At 43.2% G+C, this 23,214-nt stretch overlaps 1 protein-coding gene across 1 annotated transcript in view; it reads right to left on the bottom strand.

The window, feature by feature from the left end:
• Positions 1–23,214, bottom strand: part of ros1 (c-ros oncogene 1, receptor tyrosine kinase) — a 142,643-nt gene that overhangs the window by 10,082 nt on the left and 109,347 nt on the right. Inside the window, exons 17-21 of the mRNA XM_020470344.2 lie at positions 22,109–22,199; positions 17,163–17,227; positions 16,691–16,820; positions 9,836–9,933; positions 4,023–4,115 (exon numbers count right to left, since the gene is read on the bottom strand). Of these exons, the coding sequence (XP_020325933.2) occupies positions 4,023–4,115; positions 9,836–9,933; positions 16,691–16,820; positions 17,163–17,227; positions 22,109–22,199 (477 nt within the window). The remainder of the gene's footprint in view (positions 1–4,022; positions 4,116–9,835; positions 9,934–16,690; positions 16,821–17,162; positions 17,228–22,108; positions 22,200–23,214) is intronic.

The raw sequence follows: 23,214 nt of genomic DNA, 5'->3' as shown, positions 1-23,214 counted from the left end.
AAAGACTATCATGCATGTTGCTTTGTTTTGAGCCAAGTGCAGTCTTTCTTTGCTGACCGTATTACTGGACAGTAATCAAGATGCGACAAGATCAAAGCCTGAACAACTAGTACAGTTGATCTTTGTGTAAAAAATAAATCTGAATCTTTTTTTACAACAGACATACCTCTCCCCATCTTCACAACAACTTTGTCAATATGACTTTACCATGATAACTGACCATCCAATGTTACTCCTATGAGTTCAGTTTCTTCCACTATGCTCAACTGCAGTTTAGGTTTAGGTCTAGAATGCTTTGAACCAAATACAATGCTTTGGGTTTTAGATGTATTTAAGACCAGTTTATTGCTAATTACCCATTCTGACACTGACTGTAACTCCTTGCTAAGAGTCTCAGTGCCTGTAGGTGCTGATGTGTAGACTGTGCAATCATCAGCATACATAGTCATTTTATCTTCTTGTAAGACAAGTGGCAAATAATATGTAAAATAAAGAAGTGTAACGCCCCAAGGCAGCGGCCCTGAGGGATGCCGCACTGTTCATAGCTGATGTTAGAGAAGTTTCCATTGAAGAATACTCTGAGTTCTATTGGATAAGTAACTCTCCAAGTGTGTGATGGCAAGTTTGTTTTTTCAATAATAAATCATGATCAATAACATCAAGTTAATAACATCTAGTTCATTTTATCTTTGTTTTCATTTCAACAATTTACAATCTGTGAGGTGCTAGATGCCTTGCTTAAGATTGATGTAAAAGAAAATCAGCTGGAGCTGATATGCTTGATCCATTTTTGCTGCAGCTCTCTGCCCCTCCGATTGTTGAATCATTAATCCATATTTTTTACCTGAAGATTATATCTGGTTTGGATGGCGGCCCATGTACTCCCCCTTAACAAAGGTGGTGACACTTGTGACCTAAATAATTAAAGCCCTATTTCTAAACTTTCTTGTCTAGCTAAACTATTAGAAGCCTTGATTTATTATCAGGTAAGATCTTTCTTATCTTTGAAATGTATCCTAAATGTACATCAGTCGGGATTTAGACCAGCACTATCTCTGCTGCATCCCTAGTTATAAATGATGTTATTAACTGTGTGGATAAAAGGCTGCATTGTGCTGCTCATCTTCATTGACCTGTCAAAGGCTTTCAATACTGTTGATCACTCACTGCTAATTCAGAGGCTTTCCTCAATTGGCCTAGAGCAGGCTGCATATAACTGGTTTAAAAATGACTTGACAGATAGAACTCGAAGCATACCTACTAATGGTGTTAAATCAGTTTTCCTGGATATTACGAAAGCATGGGTCGGTTCTGGGTCTTTGTTAACTGTTTTCATTAACAATATCGACTTATCTGTAAAAAAAATACATAAATAAGTACAGTACCTGCACTTGTATGCCGCTGACACTGTTGTGTATGCTATTGCCGCCACGGTTGGCCAGGCTCTATCTGAACTACAGTCTTCCTTCATTGTATTACAGAAAAACTTTATTGACCTGAAATTAGTACTGCATGCAGGTTAAACTAAGCTTATACAGTGCCTTGCGAAAGTATTCAGCCCCCTTGAACTTTGCGACCTTTTGCCACATTTCAGGCTTCAAACATAAAGATATAAAACTGTATTTTTTGTGAAGAATCAACAACAAGTGGGACACAATCATGAAGTGGAACGACATTTATTGGATATTTCAAACTTTAACAAATCAAAAACTGAAAAATGGGGCGTGCAAAATTATTCAGCCCCCTTAAGTTAATACTTTGTAGCGCCACCTTTTGCTGCGATTACAGCTGTAAGTCGCTTGGGGTATGTCTCTATCAGTTTTGCACATCGAGAGACTGACATTTTTTCCCATTCCTCCTTGCAAAACAGCTCGAGCTCAGTGAGGTTGGATGGAGAGCATTTGTGAACAGCAGTTTTCAGTTCTTTCAACAGATTCTGGATTGGATTCAGGTCTGGACTTTGACTTGGCCATTCTAACACCTGGATATGTTTATTTTTGAACCATTCCATTGTAGATTTTGCTTTATGTTTTGGATCATTGTCTTGTTGGAAGACAAATCTCCGTCCCAGTCTCAGGTCTTTTGCAGACTCCATCAGGTTTTCTTCCAGAATGGTCCTGTATTTGGCTCCATCCATCTTCCCATCAATTTTAACCATCTTCCTTGTCCCTGCTGAAGAAAAGCAGGCCCAAACCATGATGCTGCCACCACCATGTTTGACAGTGGGTTTGGTGTGTTCAGGGTGATGAGCTGTGTTGCTTTTACGCCAAACATAACGTTTTGCATTGTTGCCAAAAAGTTCAATTTTGGTTTCATCTGACCAGAGCACCTTCTTCCACATGTTTGGTGTGTCTCCCAGGTGGCTTGTGGCAAACTTTAAACAACACTTTTTATGGATATCTTTAAGAAATGGCTTTCTTCTTCCCACTCTTCCATAAAGGCCAGATTTGTGCAATATACGACTGATTGTTGTCCTATGGACAGAGTCTCCCACCTCAGCTGTAGATCTCTGCAGTTCATCCAGAGTGATCATGGGCCTCTTGGCTGCATCTCTGATCAGTCTTCTCCTTGTATGAGCTGAAAGTTTAGAGGGACGGCCAGGTCTTGGTAGATTTGCAGTGGTCTGATACTCCTTCCATTTCAATATTATCGCTTGCACAGTGCTCCTTGGGATGTTTAAAGCTTGGGAAATCTTTTTGTATCCAAATCCGGCTTTAAACTTCTTCACAACAGTATCTCGGACCTGCCTGGTGTGTTCCTTGTTCTTCATGATGCTCTCTGCGCTTTTAACGGACCTCTGAGACTATCACAGTGCAGGTGCATTTATACGGAGACTTGATTACACACAGGTGGATTGTATTTATCATCATTAGTGATTTAGGTCAACATTGGATCATTCAGAGATCCTCACTGAACTTCTGGAGAGAGTTTGCTGCACTGAAAGTAAAGGGGCTGAATCATTTTGCACGCCCAATTTTTCAGTTTTTGATTTGTTAAAAAAGTTTGAAATATCCAATAAATGTCGTTCCACTTCATGATTGTGTCCCACTTGTTGTTGATTCTTCACAAAAAAATACAGTTTTATATCTTTATGTTTGAAGCCTGAAATGTGGCAAAAGGTCGCAAAGTTCAAGGGGGCCGAATACTTTCGCAAGGCACTGTAATGTTCTCTAGAGCGCATAAATAGCTGTCTTTAATTAGCATATTGATGAGTTAGAAGCTGAGAATAAAAATGTGGCTTCTTCAATAGAAATAGAAGTGCCTCTCGCTAAATAGTAGAAAGCAGATTATTCAGTCAATGTTCCTATTGGTCCTAGACTATGACTGAAATTCACTTCATTAAAGCCATCAGATACAGTTTATCATAGTGAACTGGGCTTTATTACGGGCAACAATTTTAGCATTCATCATTGCAATCTCTACCAGAAAGTTGGTTGGCACTCTTTGATGTCACGTCGCTTGATACATGGCTATGTTTTCAGTTATAAAGCCCTTTAACAAAACGTCCCACTGTACCAAACATCATTACTAAACTTTAGACATACGAGTTACCACATCTGGTCTGTGGCCTGAATGCAAAGTGCTATGTCTTGAGAAAACCAGCCACAGCTCATCGCCCATCTAACACCATCCCTACTGTGAAGCATGTTGGTGGCAGCATCATCCTATGGGGATGTTTTTCAGCTACAGGGACTAGGACACTGGTAAAGATAGAGGGAACAATGAATGGAGAAAAATACAGACCAATCCTTAATGAGAACCTGCTTCAGAGTGCAAACGACTTTAGACTGGGGCGAAGTGTTGGGACAGTCCCACTCTTTACATATTTTGTCATGTTTGGATAAAGGTGAAATGTAAATGAGAGAGTGCTGAAATAGTAGTAGGCCAGACTTGACCCATGCTTGCAGCAGTATATTGTACATGTGCTCGAGAGGCAGTAACCCAGACAGCCAGACCATCCCAGACCACAAAAGTATACCTTCATAGTAGCTGGGTTTAAAGAGTGTGTGTGACGGCAGTACCTGTAAATGTCCCTGGCCATCCCAAAGTCCCCTATCTTGGCCACTCTCCCCTGTCCTTTGGTGGTCAGCAGGCAGTTCCGAGCTGCAATGTCCCTGCAAAGTAACAAGACAAGAAGAACCTTACAGAGGTGAGTGTGTGTGTGTTCAAATCACATTTTATTGGTCACGTACACATATTTAGCAGATAGTATTGCATATGTAGCAAAATGCTTGTGTTCTTAGATCCAACAGTGCAGTAGTATCTAACAATACACACAAATCTCAAAGTAAAAGAATGGAATTACGAAAAATATAAGTGTTAGGATGAACAATGTCGGAGTGTCATTGACTAGAATACAGTAGAATACAGTATATACATATGAAATTAGTAAAACAGTTTGTAAACATTATTAAATTGACTAGTGTTCCACTATATAAGTGACCAGTAATTCCATTTATATGTACAGTACATAGGGCAGCAGCCTCTAAGGTGCAGGGTTGAGTAACCGGGTGGTAGCCGGCTAGTGACAGTTTCTAACTTCAGGGCAGGGTACTGGGTGGAGGCCGGCTAGTGATGGCTATTTAACAGTCTGATGGCCTTGAGATAGAAGCTGTTTTACAGTGTCTTGGTCCCAGCTTTAATGCAACTGTACTGACCTCGCCATCTGTATGATAGCGGGGTGAACAGGCTGTGGCTCAAGTGGTTGATGTCCTTGATGATCTTGTTGGCCTTCCTGTGACATTGGGTACTGTAGGTGTCCTGTAAGGCAGGCAGTGTGCTGCCAGTGATGCGTTGGGCAAACCACACCACCCTCTGGAGAGCCCTCCGGTTGCTGGCGGTGCAGTTGCCATACCAGGCGGTGATATAGTGCGACAGGATGCTCTCAATTGTGGATCTGTAAAAGTTTGTGAGGTTCTTAGGGGCCAAACCGTATTTGCACCTTCTTCACCACACTGTCTGTGTGGGTAGACCATTTCAGATTTTCAGTGATGTGTACGCTGAGGAACTTGAAGCTTTTCACCTTCTCCCCTGCGGTCCTGTCGAGGTGAATCTATTATGGTGCCAGAGGAGGAGCCGGAGGAGATGGCTGCCGTATTACTACCTCCTAACCAATTGTGCTATTGTGTGTGTTTTTTCCAGTATTTGTAACTTATTTTGTACATAATGTTTCTGCCACTATCTCTTATGGAGTGGCAGGTAGCCTAGTAGTTAGAGCATTGGGCCAGTAACCTAAAGGTTGCTAGATTGAATCCCCTGAACAAGGCAGTTAACCCACTGTTCCTAGGCCGTCATTGTAATTAAGAATTTGTTCTTAACTGACTTGCCTAGTTAAATAAAGGTAAACATTTTTTTTAAGGAGGACAGCAGATAGAGTAAATTATTGTAAATCTTTTTTTATCCTTTTTTTTAAAGGGGTGGATCAGCTTTAATATTGCAGATAGATTGTTGCTTCCATCAATGCAACTGTCTCCATAATTTCCAATCCCCCATATATTTATATGCTGGCACTATGCTGGCACTAAGACCGCACTCAAAAAGCTGTATAAGGCCATAAGCAAACAGGAAAACGCTCATCCAGAGGCTGCGCTCCTATTGGCCAGGGACTTTAATGCAGGGAAACTTAAATCCGTTTTACCTCATTTCTACCAGCATGTTAAATGTGCATCCAGAGAGGAAAAAACTCTATACTAGCTTTACTCCACACACAGATACGCATACAAAGCTCTCCCTCGCCCTCTATTTGGCAAATGTGACCATAATTATATCCTCCTGATACCTGCATACAAGCAAAAACTAAAGCAGGAAGCACCAGTGACTCGGACAATAAAGAAGTGGTCAGATGACACAGAAGCTAAACTACAGGACTGTTTTGCTAGCAGAGACTGAAATATGTTCCGGGATTCTTCCGATGGCATTGAGGAGTACACAGCATCAGTTACTGGCTTCATCAATAAGTGCATCGATGACGATGTCCTCACAGTGACCGTACATACATATCCCAACCAGAAGCCATGGATTACAGGCAAAATCCGCACTGAGCTAAAGGGTAAAACTGCTGCTTTCAAGGAGCAGGACCTTAACCCGAATGCTTATAAGAAATCCCGCTATGCCCTCCGATGAGCCATCAAACATGCAAAGCATCAATAGAGGACTAAGATCGAATTGTACTACACCGGCTCCGATACTCGTCGGATGTGGCAAGGCTTGCAAACTATTACAGACTACAAAGGGAAGCACAGCCGAGAGCTGCCCAGTTATACGAGCCTACCAGATGAGCTAAATTACTTCTATGCTCGATTCGAAGCCAGCAACACTGAAGCATGAGAGCATCAGCTGTTCCGGACGACTGTGTGATCACGCTCTCCGTAGCCGATGTAAGTAAGACCTTTAAACAGGTCAACATTCACAATTCCGCAGGGCCAGATGGATTACCAGGACGTGTACTCCAAGCATGTGCTGACCAACTGGCAAGTGTCTTCACTGACATTTTCAACCCTTCCCTGACTGAGTCTGCAATACCAACATGTTTCAAGCAGACCACCATAGTCCCTGTGCCCAAGATCACTAAGGTAACCTGCCAAAATGACAACCGGCACATAGCACTCACGTCTATAGCCATGAAGTGCTTTGAAAGGCAGGTCATGGCTCACATTGACACCATTATCCCAGAAACCCTAAACCCTCTCCAATTTGCATACCGCACCAACAGATCCACAGATGATGCAATCTCTATTGTGATTGTCTCCCCCCCTCCAGGTGTCACTCATTTTCCCCACGTCGCTGGGTTTTTCTTTGTGGAGAAGAAGGACAAGACCCTGCGTCCGTGCATTGACTACCGGGGTCTTAATGATTTAACGATCAAGAATCGTTATCCCCTACCCCTCCTCTACTCGGCCTTCGAACCATTCCAGGGAGCCACCATTTTTTCCAAACTGGACTTTCGGAATGCCTACCACCTGGTTTGGATACGCGAAGGAGATGAGTTTTGGACTCACCAACGCCCCCGCTGTTTTTCAGGCTCTAGTAAACGATGTGCTCCGGGACATGCTAAACCATTTCACGTTAGTTTACCTTGACAACATCCAGTTTTTTTCCCGGTCTGCCCAAGAACACGTTCTTCATAATATACGAGTCGTTCAGCATCTCCTGGAGAACCAATTGTTTGTGAAGGCCGAGAAATGTGAGTTTCACCGCTCAACAATCTCCTATCTAGGATATGTCATCGCTGATGGAAATGTGCAAATGGATTAGGAAAAAGTGAAAGCGATGGTGGAGTGGCCTCAGCCTACGCCCAGCCCAGGGTGCAGTTGCAACGTTTCCTGGGGTTCGCTAATTTCTACCGCCGCTTCATTCGGGGCTACAGAACTCCAGCGACCCCCCTCTCGGCACTCACCTCTCCCGAAGTACCGTTTACATGGTCTCCAGCTGTTGACAAAGCCTTTGTGGACCTGAAACATCGGTTCACCACAGCACCCATCCTCGTCCATCCGGATCCATCCCATCAATTTGTGGTAGAGGTTGATGCTTGTGATGTTGGAGTGGGGGCCATCCTGTCCGGCAGAGAGGAACTATGACGTTGGCAACAGAGAACTCCTGGCTGTCAAGTTGGAGCTGGAGGAGTGGAGGCATTGGCTGGAAGGAACAGCCCTTCCTGGTCTGGACCGACTATAAAAATGTGGAATATCTCAGTACAGCCAAGCTCCTTAACTCCAGGCAGGCCCGGTGGGCTTTATTTTTCACTAGATTCAACGCCCAGGGTCCAAAAATGTGAAGCCGGGCGCCCTCTCCTGCATATACAGTTCCTCTGCCACACCCACGGTCTCCGAAACCATTCTCCCTACCTTATGCCTTGCGCCTTCATTGGATTGAAACCTTGGTTCGCAAGGCCCAACGTTCCTAGCCGGAACCTGAAGGGGGCCCGGCTAACCGGTTATTTGTTCCTAACTTAATCTGGTCCCGGGTCCTGGAATGGGCTCATTCCTCAAGGCTGACCTGTCATCCAGGTTCCCGTCGTACCCTAGCCTTCATCCGACAATGTTTCTGGTGGCCCACAGTGATTCCTGACATTTCTGCATTCATCATCTCGTGCTCAGAACAAGACTCCACAGCAAGCTCCTTTGGGCCTCCTTAAACCACTACCTGTCCCTCATCGTCCCTGGTCCATATATCTCTCTGGACTTTGTCACTGGGCTTCCTCCGACTGATGACAACACTGTTATTCTGATGGTAGTGGATCGATTCTCCAAGTCCGCCCATTTCATCCCTATCCCCAAACTAACCTCTGCCAAGGAGACGATCCAGCTTATGGTGCAGCACATCTTCCCGATCCATGGACTCCCGGTGGACGTGGTCTCCAACCGGGGTCCTCAGTTCTCGTCTCAGTTCTGGAAGGCATTCTGCACCCTTATTGGATCGTTGGCCAGCCTGTCCTCCAGATTTCATCCCCAATTCAACGGCCAGGCAGAGCGAGTAAACCAGGACCAAGAAACCACCCTGAGAAGCCTGGTCTCAACCAACCCCACTACCTGGAGCCGATAACTGGTCTGGGTGGAGTATGCCTGGAACACCCTTCCCTGTTCGGCCACAGGACTCTCTCCTTTTGAGTGCTCTTTGGGGTATCAACCTCCAGTCTTCCCAGAACAAGAGCAGGAGGTCAGTGTACCCTCGGCCCAGATGTTTGTCTACTGCTGTCGATGTACCTGGAGAAGAGCTCAGGCGGCAATTCTCAAGACCAACTCCAGGTATCGTCGACAAGCGGATCATCGTTGGACCCCTGCTCCCCGCTACCGCATAGGGTATTGCTTTCCACTCGGGACCTGCCCCTTTAGTTGGAGTCCCGCAAACTGTCCCCCATTGCATTGGTCCTTTTCCCATCCCCGTACCCTCCTTATTCACACTACCTTGTGTCTAGGATTAAGCCTGTGTTTCACAGTCCTTTATCTTCTGTTTCTAAGCTCATCCCTCCCCCTGGGTCATCGATGGCCAGCCAGAGTATACGGTGTGACGCCTCCTGAGGGTTCGACCACGGGGCAGGGTTTTGGGAGGGTTATGGTTATTTCATTTTTCTGGCACCACTCCGTCAGGGACCTCACCTCCTACCTGTTGGCTGTCTTGTCAGGCCTACTACTAATCAGGCCTACTACTGTTGTGTTGACTGCAAACTTGATGATTGACTGCGTGGCCACACAGTCATGGGTGAACAGGGAGTACAGGAGGGGTCTGAGCATGCACGCTTGTGGGGCCCCTGTGTTGAGGATCAGCATAGCGGAGGTATTGTTCCCTACCTTCACCACATGGGGGTGGCCCGTCAGCAAGTGAATGTGGGGTCTGTGTCTTCGTGTGTTTGTGTGTGCGTGCGCACGTATGTGTGCTGGTATGTATAAGTGGGTAAAATGAGTTTGTGTGTGAGAAAGAGTATGTGTCTGTCACTGCATATTATGCTAGTTTGACTATATGTGAACACTATGTGCACACACTTACACTATAAATACACAATAGTATGTGGACACCCCTTCTAATTAATGGATTTGGATATTTCAGCCAGGTATATAACATTGAGCACACAGCCATGCAATCTCCATAGACAAACATTAGCTGTAGAATGGCCTTACTGAAGAGCTCAGTGACTTTCAACATGGCACCGTCATAGGATGCCACCTTTCCAACAAGTCAGTTCGTCAAATTTCTGCCCTGCTGTTATAGCAGCAAATGGGGGACCAACTCCGTATTAAAGCCCATGATTTTGGAATGAGATGTTCGACAAGCAGGTGTCCACATACTTTTGGTCTTGTAGTGTAAGTCCATGTATGTTTTTCTACCATAGTAGGCCTACCGGTGTATAAACTGGTTCTCCTCCAGGTAGTGGCATCCCTGTGCGATATCTCTAGCCACGTTGAGCAGGTCCACCATGGAGAGACTAGAGGGGTGCTCCTATAGAGACATACCAGACAGAGAGGGAGAGATCAGACTCATACATACAAAGAGACATATACAGAGATACAAACAGGTGGGCAGACAGACAGACGGATGTACTGAAGAGCAGAGCAGCCAAACTCTTTTGTTGTTCTTCTGTTAGCTTTCAGACTGAAATATTTTTATCTACTCAATAAAGTACCCCTACACTAAAAAAAAGAAGGTTATTGAGGGGTTCTTTGTCAGTGGTGACCCTGCTGAAGAAAACAGCATACATTTGAAACTGGTCCATGCTGGTCTATTTTAAATGTTAAATTTATTTCACCTTTATTTGACCAGGTAGGCTAGTTGAGAAAAAGTTATCATTTACAACTGCGACCTGGCCAAGATAAAGCAAAGCAGTTCGATACATACAACAACACAGAGTTACACATGGAATAAACAAACATACAGTCAATAATACAGTAGGAAAAAAGTATACAGTCGTGGCCAAAAGCAGGCATTTCATAAGTGTCAAAGGCTTTTACTGACAATTACATGAAGTTGATGCAAAGAGTCAATATTTGCAGTGTTGACCCTTCTTTTTCAAGACCTCTGCAGTCCGTTCTGGCATGCCGTCAATGAACTTCTGGGCCACATCATGACTGATGGCAGCCCATTCTTGCATAATCAATGCTTGAAGTTTATCAGAAATTGTAGGTTTTTGTTTGCCCACCCGCCTCTTGAGGATTTGACCACAAGTTCTCAATGGGATTAAGGTCTGGGGAGTTTCCCAGCAACGGATGCAAAATATCAATGTTTTGTTCCCCGAGCCACTTAGTTATCACTTTTGCCTTATGGCAAGGTGCTCCATCATGCTGGAAAAGGCATTGTTCGTCACCAAACAGTTCCTGGATGGTTGGGAGAAGTTGCTCTCGGAGGATGTGTTGGTACCATTCTTTATTCATGGCTGTGTTCTTAGGCAAAATTGTGAGTGAGCCCACTCCCTTGGCTGAGAAGCAACCCCACACATGAATGGTCTCAGGATGCTTTACTGGTGGCATGACACTGGACTGATGGTAGCGCTCACCTTGTCTTCTCCGGTCAAGCTTTTTTCCGGATGCCCCAAACAATCGGAAAGGGGATTCATCAGAGAAAATGACTTTACCCCAGTCCTCAGCAGTCCAATCCCTGTACCTTTTGCAGAATGTCAGTCTGTCCCTGATGTTTTTCCTGTAGAGAAGTGGCTTCTTTGCTGCCCTTCTTGACACCAGGCCATCCTCCAAAAGAATGCGCCTCACTGTGTGTGCAGATGCAATCACACCTGCCTGCTGCCATTCCTGAGCAAGCTCTGTACTGGTGGTGCCCCGATGCCGCAGCTGAATCAACTTTAGGAGACGGTCCTGGAGCTTGCTGGACTTTCTTGGGCTCCCTGAAGCCTTCTTCACAACAATTGAACTACTCTCCTTGAAGTTCTTGATGATCCGATAAATAGTTGATTTAGGTGCAATCTTACTGGCAGTCATATCCTTGCCTGTCAAGCCCTTTTTGTGCAAAGCAATGATGATGGCACGTGTTCATGTGCAGGTAACCATGGTTGACAGAGGAAGAACAATGGTTCCAATTATTATTCGATCTCAATCAGCATGACAGAGTGATCTCCAGCCTTGTCCTCATCAACACTCACACCTGGGTTAATGAGAGAATCACTGACATGTCAGCTGGTCCTTTTGTGGCAGGGCTGAAATGCAGTGGAAATGTTTTTGGGGGATTCAGTTCATTTGCATGGCAAAGAGGGACTTTGCAATTAATTGCATGTCATCTGATCACTCTTCAAAAAATTCTGGAGTATATGCAAATTGCAATCATAACAAACTGAGGCAGCAGACTTTGTGAAAATGAATATTTGTGTCATTATCAAAACTTTTGGCCACGAATGTAGTGTGGAAGTCTTTCAATCTAAATATTTTAAATTGGACCTATTCCAACAGATAGGGAAATCATAAATCAGACATGATCATTACAGCAAAGTAATCCAACTTTGCAAAACACATTTTCAACACTGTTATTGTTGGAAAAAGTAGCTAACGTTTAAACACTTATCGAGAGACCTGAAAAGTTAAACATGGCGCTGTCACTGACTGACCAAGAAAGGTCAGTGAAACCATTTAGTTACTACTTGTACAAAGTGAGACTTCAGTGGAAAGATTAAATCTGTGATCAGTTTAACCATCCTACCGCCTTTCACAACATTTTGGCAAAGCTAGCTAGGTGGCTAACACATTAGCTACCTGCCGTTAGCTTGTTAGCTATCAGACATCATGATGCTGCCACAAATTAATGTTCATGTCCATTCTAGTATTCTATGAAGAGTGTCTTTCAACTAAAATAACACAAGGTGTGTAATGTGGAGTAGCTAATAACTATGTTGGCTAGGAACTAAGTTGGTTACTGTAATTCCACTGTCAAAGTTGATAACGTTACTATCAGTCTGACACTATCCAGATGCACTCACACCTGAATGCTGCCATTTCTGAGCATGCTCTGCACTGCTGGTGCCCTGATCCCGCAGCTAAATCAACTTTGCGCTTACTGGACTTTCTTGGGCACCCTGAAGCCTTCTTCACAACAATTGAACCGCTCTCCTTGAATTTCTTGATGATCCGATAAATGGTTCATTTAGGTGAAATCGTACTGGCAGCAATATCCTCGCCTATGAAGCCCTTTTTGTGCAAAGCAATGATGACGGCACGTATTTCCTTGCACGTAACCATGATTGACAGAGGAAGAACAATGATTCCAAGCACCACCCTCCTTTTGAAGCTTCCAGTCTGTTATTCAAACTCAATCAGCATGACAGAGTGATCTCCAGCCTTGTCCTCGTCAACACTCACACCTGTGTTAACGAGAGAATCACTGACATCATGCCAGCTGGTCCTTTTGTGGCAGGGCTGAAATGCAGTGGAAATGTTTTTTGGACATTCAGTTCATTTGCATGGCAATGAGGGACTTTGCAATGAATTGCAATTCATCTGATCACTCTTCGTAACATTCTGGAGTATATGCAAATTGCAATCATAACAAACTGAGGCAGCAGACTTTGTGAAAATTCATATTTGTTTCATTCTCAAAAATTCTGGCCACGAATGTATATACAGTGTGTGCAAATGAGGTAAGGCAATAAAATAGGCCATAGTGGCGAGGTAATAATGATATAGCAATTAAACAATGGAGTGATAGATGTGCAGAAGATGAATGTGCAAGTAGAGATACTGGGGTGCAAAGGAGAAAAATAAATAAAAAATACAGTATGGAGATGAAGTAGTTAGACGGGCTGCTCTGACAGCTGGTGCTTGAAGTTAGTGAGGAAGAAAAAGAGTCTCGGGCTTCAGCAATTTTTGCAATTCGTTCCAGTCATTGGCAGCAGAGAACTGGAAGGAAAGGCGACCAAAGCAGGTGTTGGTTTTGGGGATGACCAGTGAAATATACCAGCTGGAGCGCAGGCTACGGGTGGGAGTTGCCTTGGTGACCAGTGAACTGAGATAAGGTTGGGCTTTACCTAGCAAAGACTCATAGATGACCTGGAGCCAGTGGGCCATGGAAGGAGTGTTGTATGGCGTTGAAGCCTGTCTGGAGGTTAGATAGAACAGTGTCTAAAGAAGGGCCAGATGTATACAGAATGGTGTCATCTGCGTAGAGGTGGATCTGTGAATCACCAGCAGCAAGAGCGACATCATTGACATATATAGAGAAAAGAGTCGGCCCGAATATTGAACCCTTTGGCACCCCATAGAGACTGCCAGAGGTTCGGACAACAGGCCCTCCAATTTGACACACTGAACTATATCTGAGAAGTAGTTGGTGAAGCAGGCGAGGCAGTCATTTGAGAAGACAAGGCTATTGAGTCTGCCGATAAGAAAGCGGTGATTGACTGAGTCAAAAGCCTTGGCCAGGTCGATGAAGACGGCTGCACAGTACTGTCTTTTATCGATGGCGGTTATGATATCGTTTAGGACCTTGAGCGTGGCTGAGGTGCACCCATGCCCAGCTCGGAAACCAGATTGCATAGTGGAGAAGGTACGGTGGGATTCGAAGTGGTCGGTGATCTGTAACTTGGCTTTCAAAGATTTTAGAAAGGCAGGGCAGGATGGATATAGGTCTATAACAGTTTGGGTCTAGAGTGTCTGCCCCTTTGACGAGGGGGATGACCATGGCAGCTTTCCAATCTTTGGGAATCTCAGACGATACGAAAGAGAGGTTGAATAGGCTAGTAATAGAGGTTGCATCAATTTCGGCTGATAATTTCAGAAGGACAGGGTCCAGATTGTCGAGCCCAGCTGATTTGTAGGGATCCAGATTTTGCAGCTCTTTGAGAACATCAGCTGTCTGTATTTGGGTGAAGGAGAAGCGGCGGGGGGGGGGGGGGGGGGGGGCAAGTTGCTGCAGGGGGTGCTGAGATGTTGGCCGGGGTAGGGGTAGCCAGGTGGAAAGCATGACCAGCAGTGGAAAAATGCTTATTGAAATGATCGATTATCGTAGATTTATCGGTGATGACAGTGTTTCCTATCCTCAGAGCAGTGGGCAGCTGAGAGGAGGTGCTCTCATTCTCCATGGACTTTACAGTGTCTCAGAACTTTTTTGAATTAGTGCTACTGGAAGCAAATTTCTGTTTGAAAAAGCTAGCCTTAGCTTTCCTAACTGACTGAGTATATTGGTTCCTGACTTCCCTGAAAAGTTGCGTATCGCAGGGGCTATTCAATGCTAATGCAGAACGCAACAGGATGTTTTGTGGTGGTCAAGGGCAGTCTGGGGTGAACCAAGGGCTATATCTGTTCTTAGTTCTACAGTTTTTGAATGGGGCATGCTTATTTAAGATGGAGAGGAAAGCACTTTTGAAGAGAAACCAGGCATCCTCTACTGACGGGAGGATGTTAAAAGTTAATTTATGGAATTTCTTTCCTTCTTAATGCATTTGAGCCAATCAGTTGTTTTGTGACAAGATAGGAGTGATATACAGAATATAACCCTATTTGGTAAAAGACCAAGTCCATATTATGGCAAGAACAGCTCAAATAAGCAAGGAGAAACAACAGACCATCATTACATGAAGGTCAGTCAATCTACCCATCATTACATGAAGTGCAGTCATAAAACCCATCAAGCACTATGATGAAAGTGGCTCTCATGAGGACTGCCACAGGAAAGGAAGACCCAGGGTTACCTCTGCTGCAGAGGATAAGTTCATTAGAGTTAACTGCACCTCAGATTGCAGCCCGAAATAAATGCTTCACAGAGTTCAAGAAACAGACACATCTCAACATCAACTGTTCAGAGGAGAATGCGTTAATCAGGCCTTCATGGTCGAATTGCTGCACTACTAAAGGACAACAACTACAGAAATGATTTCTCCGCAATCTGAGACGGTGTGTGGAAAATCCTTTTTTGCACTTTTTGAGGTGGAGCGACCTATGAGACCGATAACATTTTTAGTTGAGCTAGATTAGTAGCAGCAAGAGAAGGTATTGGGAAAAAATGGTGACAAAGTGGTTTCTGTAAGAATTACAGGATGGGGGACAGTTACCTCAGGGCCTTATCCCACCCTTAAAGGTACCGACCAGTACCGGGTACGTTTTCAAAATGTTATTTCACGAGACAAGTCAGTTGAGAACATTCTTATTTTCAATAACGGCCTAGGAACAGGGGGTTAACTACCTTTTTCAGGGACAAAATGACAGATTTATACCTTGTCAGCTCGGGGATTTGATCTTGCAACCTCTTGGTTACTAGTTTAATACTCTGACCACTAGGCTACCTGCAATACCGAAATTTTTTGACATAAGCGCATCTTTAGTATCCTATTATTATATAACTGTAGAACCTGTCATTGGTTCTACCTGGATCCAGAAGGTTCTGCATGAAAGGGTTATAAATGGAACTCAAAAGGGTTCCCCAATAGGGAGATATGACAAAATCCTGCAACCAGAGGGTTCTTCATGATAGGGTTCTTTGCAGAACGCAATTTGGTTCCCCTACAGGGACAAAACAAAGAACCTCACCATGGTTCCTTGTGAGAGGGTTCGATGTCGCACCCAAAAGGGTTCCCCCATAGGGACAAATTACAGAATGTCCGACTCTATTGGTTCTTATCTTTAAATTCAGGTCACTGGCAATTCAGTTCACTGGCAACCAAGAGTTTTGGAGGTCAAATCCTAAAATTGACCCCCAATTAATCAGAATACAGCAGCATACTGTCCCTTATAGCAATAATATCTTAATCCATCTCCTAAAATGTACTGTATTTTCACGACAACCAGTAGCATGGCCATTTTTAACAGTGTAATGAAGAACCCTCTGGTTATAGCAGTGTAATGAAGAACCATACAGTATCATTGGCTATACAAAGAACCAATATAAAGAGGTTCTCCACAGCCCAAAAATGTGTTCCCCTGCAGGGACAAAATTAAGTACCTTTTGTTCGGTACTTACTAGTTTATCCTAATGATGGCAAGCAAAGACCCACAACCAAGAATAACAAAGAACACATTGTAGCTTGTGTATTTGGCCCTCTCTGTGCATGCATCTTCTTGTTATATTTTGGCAAATGTAGTCAAACACACTTTTCAAGATTTCAGAAATATCTGGTCCAAGGAACCATCTCCTGCTGTTGTGAGCGAGACACTTAGGGCAACATTTTCATGTCACAAAAATACCTACGATGTGAACTAAAGTAATTATGCTATCAACTAACACACTGTTATAATTGAAATATACGGAACAAACAAGCAACTCAACTGACCAGTCTGGGCCGCGTCTCTCTCAGAAAACTCTTGAGGTCTCCTCCAGCCATCAATTCCAGTAGGATGAAGCGTGGCAGGGCCTGAAGACTCACCCCTATACACCGCACTATGTTCTGGTGGCTGAATTTACTGCAGAGGAAGAGACAGAGAAAAGAGTGGGGGAAGGAATAGGGAGAAAAGGGGGAGGGAGGATAGGGAATGGAGCAAGGAGAGAGGGGGAGGAAGGGAGGAGAGCCGGAAGGAGGGAGGAGAGAAGAAACAAAGGAGGAAGAAGGAGTAAAGAGAAAGTGATGGATGAGGGGGAGACGGGAGACGGGGAAGGTGGGAGGAAAGGGTCAGAAATAAAAAGTTATTACATGGTTGTGGAAGAATGGTCTGCCATGGTAGGAGCATGTTTGTAATACTTCTTCAACCAAAAGCTTTTACGTGTGTGAGAGACTGTGTGAGTTTGTGTGTACGTGTGTGTGTTACCTGATAATGAGAGCCTCCATGAGAAAGTCGAGCTCATCCTGCTCAGAGCACACCTCAGGGAGTGTCTATATTAGACGTACACAGAACATACAATGAGGTCATTCAGAAAGAACATAGACAATGTCTCACAGTACTAGGGAGCAATCTACACAATGGGGCTAATTTATCAACATATGCTGGACTGCTCATTAATTATTTATTTTTACTACTCTGCCATTTTTAGTCATGCACCCCTAAATAAATCTACACTGAATGTACAAAACATGATTGACTGCTGTTATATCGACACTTATGTTCATTTAAATCGCTTTTGTGCAGATTTTCACTATTTATCAAGCACACTTGGCACTTCTAATGATGTTTAGGCTACTGATGTTTTCATCATTTGACCGCACGTCTTGCTGACCGTGAGTCTTGGTGGTTGGGGTATTGTTTTTTGCAGATATAAAAATGTGCTGTTCCCACGTTCCAACACATGCTTTCATAGATGTAACAAAGACACCTGAAACACTTGAATTTGTGTTTTACATAAAGTCTACAGTAACATAAACTAATGACAATAATATTGTGTTATTTGAAATAGTTTTGTATTGTATTCTAATGTCACCTAAGACCTTCATAAACACAACCAAATGATTATTTTTGTGATAGCATATACAGTGCCTTGTAAAAGTATTCACCCCTCTTGGCAGTTTTTTCTGTTTTGTTGCATTACAACCTGTAATTTAAATATATTTTGATTTTGATTTCATGTAATGGACACAAAATAGTCCAAATTGGTGAAGTGAAATGAAAAAAAATAACCTGTTTAAAAAATTTAAATTAAAAAACAGAAAAGTGGTGTGTGCATATGTATTCACCCCCTTGGCTATGAAGCCCCTAAATAAGATCTGGTGCAACCAATTAGCTTCAGAAGTCACATAATTTATTAAATAAAGTCCACTTGTGTGCAATCTAAGTGTCACATGATCTGTCACATGATCTCAGTTTATATACACCTGTTCCGAAAGGCGCCAGAGTCTGCAACACCACTAAGCAAGGAGCACCACCAAGCGGCACCATGAAGACCAAGGAGCTCCCCAAATACGTCAGGGACAAAGTTGTGGAGAAGTACAGATCAGGGTTGTGTTATAAAAAAATATCCGAAACTTTGAACATACCATGGAGCATCATTAAATCCATTATAAAAAAATTGAAAGAATATGGCACCACAACAAACCTGCCCCGAGAGGGTGCCGCCCACAAAAACTCACGGACCAGGCAAGGAGGACATTAATCAGAGAGGCAACAAAGAGAGCAAAGATAACCCTGAAGGAGCTGCAAAGCTCCACAGTGGAGATTGGAGGATCTGTCCACGTAACCACTTTAAGCCGTACACTCCACATACAGTGCCTTGCGAAAGTATTCGGCCCCCTTGAACTTTGCGACCTTTTGCCACATTTCAGGCTTCAAACATAAAGATATAAAACTGTATTTTTTTGTGAAGAATCAACAACAAGTGGGACACAATCATGAAGTGGAACGACATTTATTGGATATTTCAAACTTTTTTAACAAATCAAAAACTGAAAAATTGGGCGTGCAAAATTATTCAGCCCCTTTACTTTCAGTGCAGCAAACTCTCTCCAGAAGTTCAGTGAGGATCTCTGAATGATCCAATGTTGACCTAAATGACTAATGATGATAAATACAATCCACCTGTGTGTAATCAAGTCTCCGTATAAATGCACCTGCACTGTGATAGTCTCAGAGGTCCGTTAAAAGCGCAGAGAGCATCATGAAGAACAAGGAACACACCAGGCAGGTCCGAGATACTGTTGTGAAGAAGTTTGGATACAGTTTGGATACAAAAAGATTTCCCAAGCTTTAAACATCCCAAGGAGCACTGTGCAAGCGATAATATTGAAATGGAAGGAGTATCAGACCACTGCAAATCTACCAAGACCTGGCCGTCGCTCTAAACTTTCAGCTCATACAAGGAGAAGACTGATCAGAGATGCAGCCAAGAGGCCCATGATCACTCTGGATGAACTGCAGAGATCTACAGCTGAGGTGGGAGACTCTGTCCATAGGACAACAATCAGTCGTATATTGCACAAATCTGGCCTTTATGGAAGAGTGGCAAGAAGAAAGTCATTTCTTAAAGATATCCATAAAAAGTGTTGTTTAAAGTTTGCCACAAGCCACCTGGGAGACACACCAAACATGTGGAAGAAGGTGCTCTGGTCAGATGAAACCAAAATTGAACTTTTTGGCAACAATGCAAAACGTTATGTTTGGCGTAAAAGCAACACAGCTCATCACCCTGAACACACCATCCCCACTGTCAAACATGGTGGTGGCAGCATCATGGTTTGGGCCTGCTTTTCTTCAGCAGGGACAGGGAAGATGGTTGAAATTGATGGGAAGATGGATGGAGCCAAATACAGGACCATTCTGGAAGAAAACCTGATGGAGTCTGCAAAAGACCTGAGACTGGGACGGAGATTTGTCTTCCAACAAGACAATGATCCAAAACATAAAGCAAAATCTACAATGGAATGGTTCAAAAATAAACATATCCAGGTGTTAGAATGGCCAAGTCAAAGTCCAGACCTGAATCCAATCGAGAATCTGTGGAAAGAACTGAAAACTACTGTTCACAAATGCTCTCCATCCAACCTCACTGAGCTTGAGCTGTTTTGCAAGGAGGAATGGGAAAAAATGTCAGTCTCTCGATGTGCAAAACTGATAGAGACATACCCCAAGCGACTTACAGCTGTAATCGCAGCAAACGGTGGCGCTACAAAGTATTAACTTAAGGGGGCTGAATAATTTTGCACGTCCAATTTTTCAGTTTTTGATTTGTTAAAAAAGTTTGAAATATCCAATAAATGTCGTTCCACTTCATGATTGTGTCCCACTTGTTGTTGATTCTTCACAAAAAAATACAGTTTTATATCTTTATGTTTGAAGCCTGAAATGTGGCAAAAGGTCGCAAAGTTCAAGGGGGCCGAATACTTTCGCAAGGCACTGTAGCTGGGCATTACAGAAGAGTCGCCAGAAAAAAGCCATTGGTTAGATAAAAAAAAATAAGCAAACACGTTTGGTGTTCGTCAAAAGGCATGTGGGAGACTCCCCAAACATATGGAAGAAGGTACTCTGGTCAGATTAGACTAAAATTTAGCTTTTTGGCCATCAAGGAAAACGCTATGTCTGGCACAAACCCAACACTTCTCATCACCCCGAGAAGCATGGTGGTGGCAGCATCATGCTGTGGGGATGTTTTTCATCGGCAGGGACTGGGAAACTGGTCAGAATTGAAGGAATGATGTATGGAGCTAAATAAAGGGAAATTCTTGAACGAAACCTGTTTCAGTCTTCCAGAGATTTGAGACTTGGAAGCAGGAAAATGACCCTAATCATAATGCTAAAGCAGCACTCGAGTGTTTAAGGGAAAACATTCAAATGTCCTGGAATGGCCTAGCCAATGCCCAGACCTCAATCCAATTGAGAATATGTGGTATGAAGTAAATATTGCTGTTCACCAGCAGAACCCATCCAACTTGAAGGAGCTGGAGCAGTTTTGCCTTGAAGAATGGGCAAAAATCCCAGTGGCTAGATGTGCCAAGCTTAAAGCCCCAAGAGACTTGCAGCTGGAATTGCTGCAAAAGGTGGCTCTACAAAGTATTGACTTTGGGGGGATGAATAGTTATGCATGCTCAATTTTTCAGTTTTGTTGTCTTATTTCTTGTTTGTTTCACAAGAAAAAATATGTTGCAACTTTAAAGTGTTAGGCATGTTGTGTAATTCAAATAATACAAAACAAATACATAGGAAAAATAGGAAAAATGCCTAGGCGGGGTGAATACTTTTGCAAGGCACTGTATGCAAGTATTAATTACACTGTTAGAATTTTGCTGTCAGAATGACTGCCATTAGCTTGAAGGGGCCTCGAAGGCCCAGCAGTCCTAGTTTTCTATTTATATATATATATTTGTTTCGATGAAAAATGCATACCGGTATGCAAAACCTGTGAGATTTCTCAAACTTTACTTCATATCTGTTGTGAACCGTGTGTCAGGCTCCAGGTTTAAACTGCTACGCATGGTCTGCATTCCATAGTAACTCAAATAGGCTACATGTCCCAAATTATAGCACACCTTGTAATACTTTAGCCTAATATGGCCCACTATTGCTAGCAATCTTTAGGATCGACCACACAAACGTGACAGAGGGAAAAAAAGGTAAACTAACGTTGTAATTGAATGATTCAAAAAATGTAAGGAAACTAACACTAAAGTGACAGTTCTGAATGTATGGTGTATAAGTGACGGTGGCTACCGTGATATGCTGATATGCTTCAGTTTGCTGCCTTATGACTGGTTTCACATTTGTCTCCAGTGACCATAAGGTAAAATATATATAAACCAATTGTCATTTATATTTCAAATCCCCTTATCCAAACGACTTACTAATTTATCAAGCTGTTATCAATAGCTCTTATCAGTTAGTAAATTAAAGTGCACGGAGAATGGTGTTATTTATATAGGGAAGAAATACACTCGATTTTGTTCCACTTGGAGCTGTTTTCATCGTTTCCTCGTGTGTGGTGGTAAAATTATGAGGTAATTAAGTCAAGGTCAGAATTCGGCTCATCTGAAGGCCACAATTTCATTTCTTTGATCTCCACCCCAAACTAATAGTGGGTGAATAGTATGCTGTTCTCATGCTTTAAGTTCAAAGTCAGAATACGCATTTAAAGAAAAGTGCATACAAAGGGAATTCCATTCCATTCACGCAAGCTTAACTCGGGTCGGAATTCCCCCTTATTGAATAAAATGCTCATATGTACAAAATACACACACATTCTTGCTGATACTCGTGATGTTTGAGGCCCTGTATATTCTGTCTGTAAGTTGCTTGTTTGTTTGTTGTTTTGCTTGTTTGTTTGTGCCAGGGCTCACCTTAACTGCTACTTGCATGGGATTGGACTCTCCAGGTATCCCCACTGCCATCCCTTCATACACCTCACCGAAGGCACCATGTCCCAGTCCCCTACACACACACACACACACACACACACACACACACACACACACACACACACACACACACACACACACACACACACACAGCACTTAGTAATCTTTCTTCAGTAGAGGTCATTGATTACTGAGTGGAAGGAAAGTGGGCCTATGGACAGTATTGCAGCAGGTGGCTAGCTTAGCTTTTCACCGTGATGTACTATAACCTCTGACATCTGAAGTACTGACGCCTCCGAACAATAAATACTATGGCTTTCAGGGGTCACTGGGTCACCTGTAATGTTGGTGCTTTGTGAGAACATTGCATTGGGATTGTACAGGCAACTACCGTATGAAACTACCGTCCGTATAATATTAAAATAAGTTTGATCAGTTTTCAGATATTTGGAAGACATTTCCGACTTTAGTATGGAAGCCCATTTTACTGAATTGCTTTACTTTGCAAAGCAGAAGGAACAACTGACATTCCACTGAATGGCAGCAGAAGATATGCTTTCTGGTCCTGTGTGGCTCAGTCGTAAGAGCATGGTGTTAGCAAATCAAAGGTCTTAGGTTCAATTCCTGCAGGGCTCACAAGCTAAAAATGTATGCATACTCACTGTATTATGAGTCGTATCAACGTGACTTCTAACTCTGCTGAAAAAAACAACATAGACCAGCATAGGCTGGTGACCAGCATTCATAGTGTTTTTGTTGGTGACCAGCCTTCGCTGTGTTTGGGACATTGGTTGCTAGCGTACCAGCATCAAGTCGATGCAAAAAGGCCATACTGTGCATGCGCTAAGGCGCGTGGGATGTCATCTACAATAATTTAGCTGCTCTAAATTATTTTTACCAACAGCCGCCACTAGTGTACACTTTGTTGATAAAAGCCTTGAGTAAACTATTTTCAACAGAATTGGCTGGAAAGCCTCAATGCTTCAGGAAGCTTTGTTTTCCCCATCACTACTTAACAAAAACATTGTTGATACCATTTGAACTCATCTCATATTTTTTATAGCCAATTAGTGATACTGAACATGAAA

This window comes from Oncorhynchus kisutch, linkage group LG14 (assembly GCF_002021735.2).
Source record: "Oncorhynchus kisutch isolate 150728-3 linkage group LG14, Okis_V2, whole genome shotgun sequence".
Classification (NCBI taxonomy): Eukaryota; Metazoa; Chordata; class Actinopteri; order Salmoniformes; family Salmonidae; genus Oncorhynchus; species Oncorhynchus kisutch.
The sequence above is the reverse complement of the archived record's forward strand: the minus strand, read 5'-3'. Positions and strand labels throughout refer to the sequence as shown.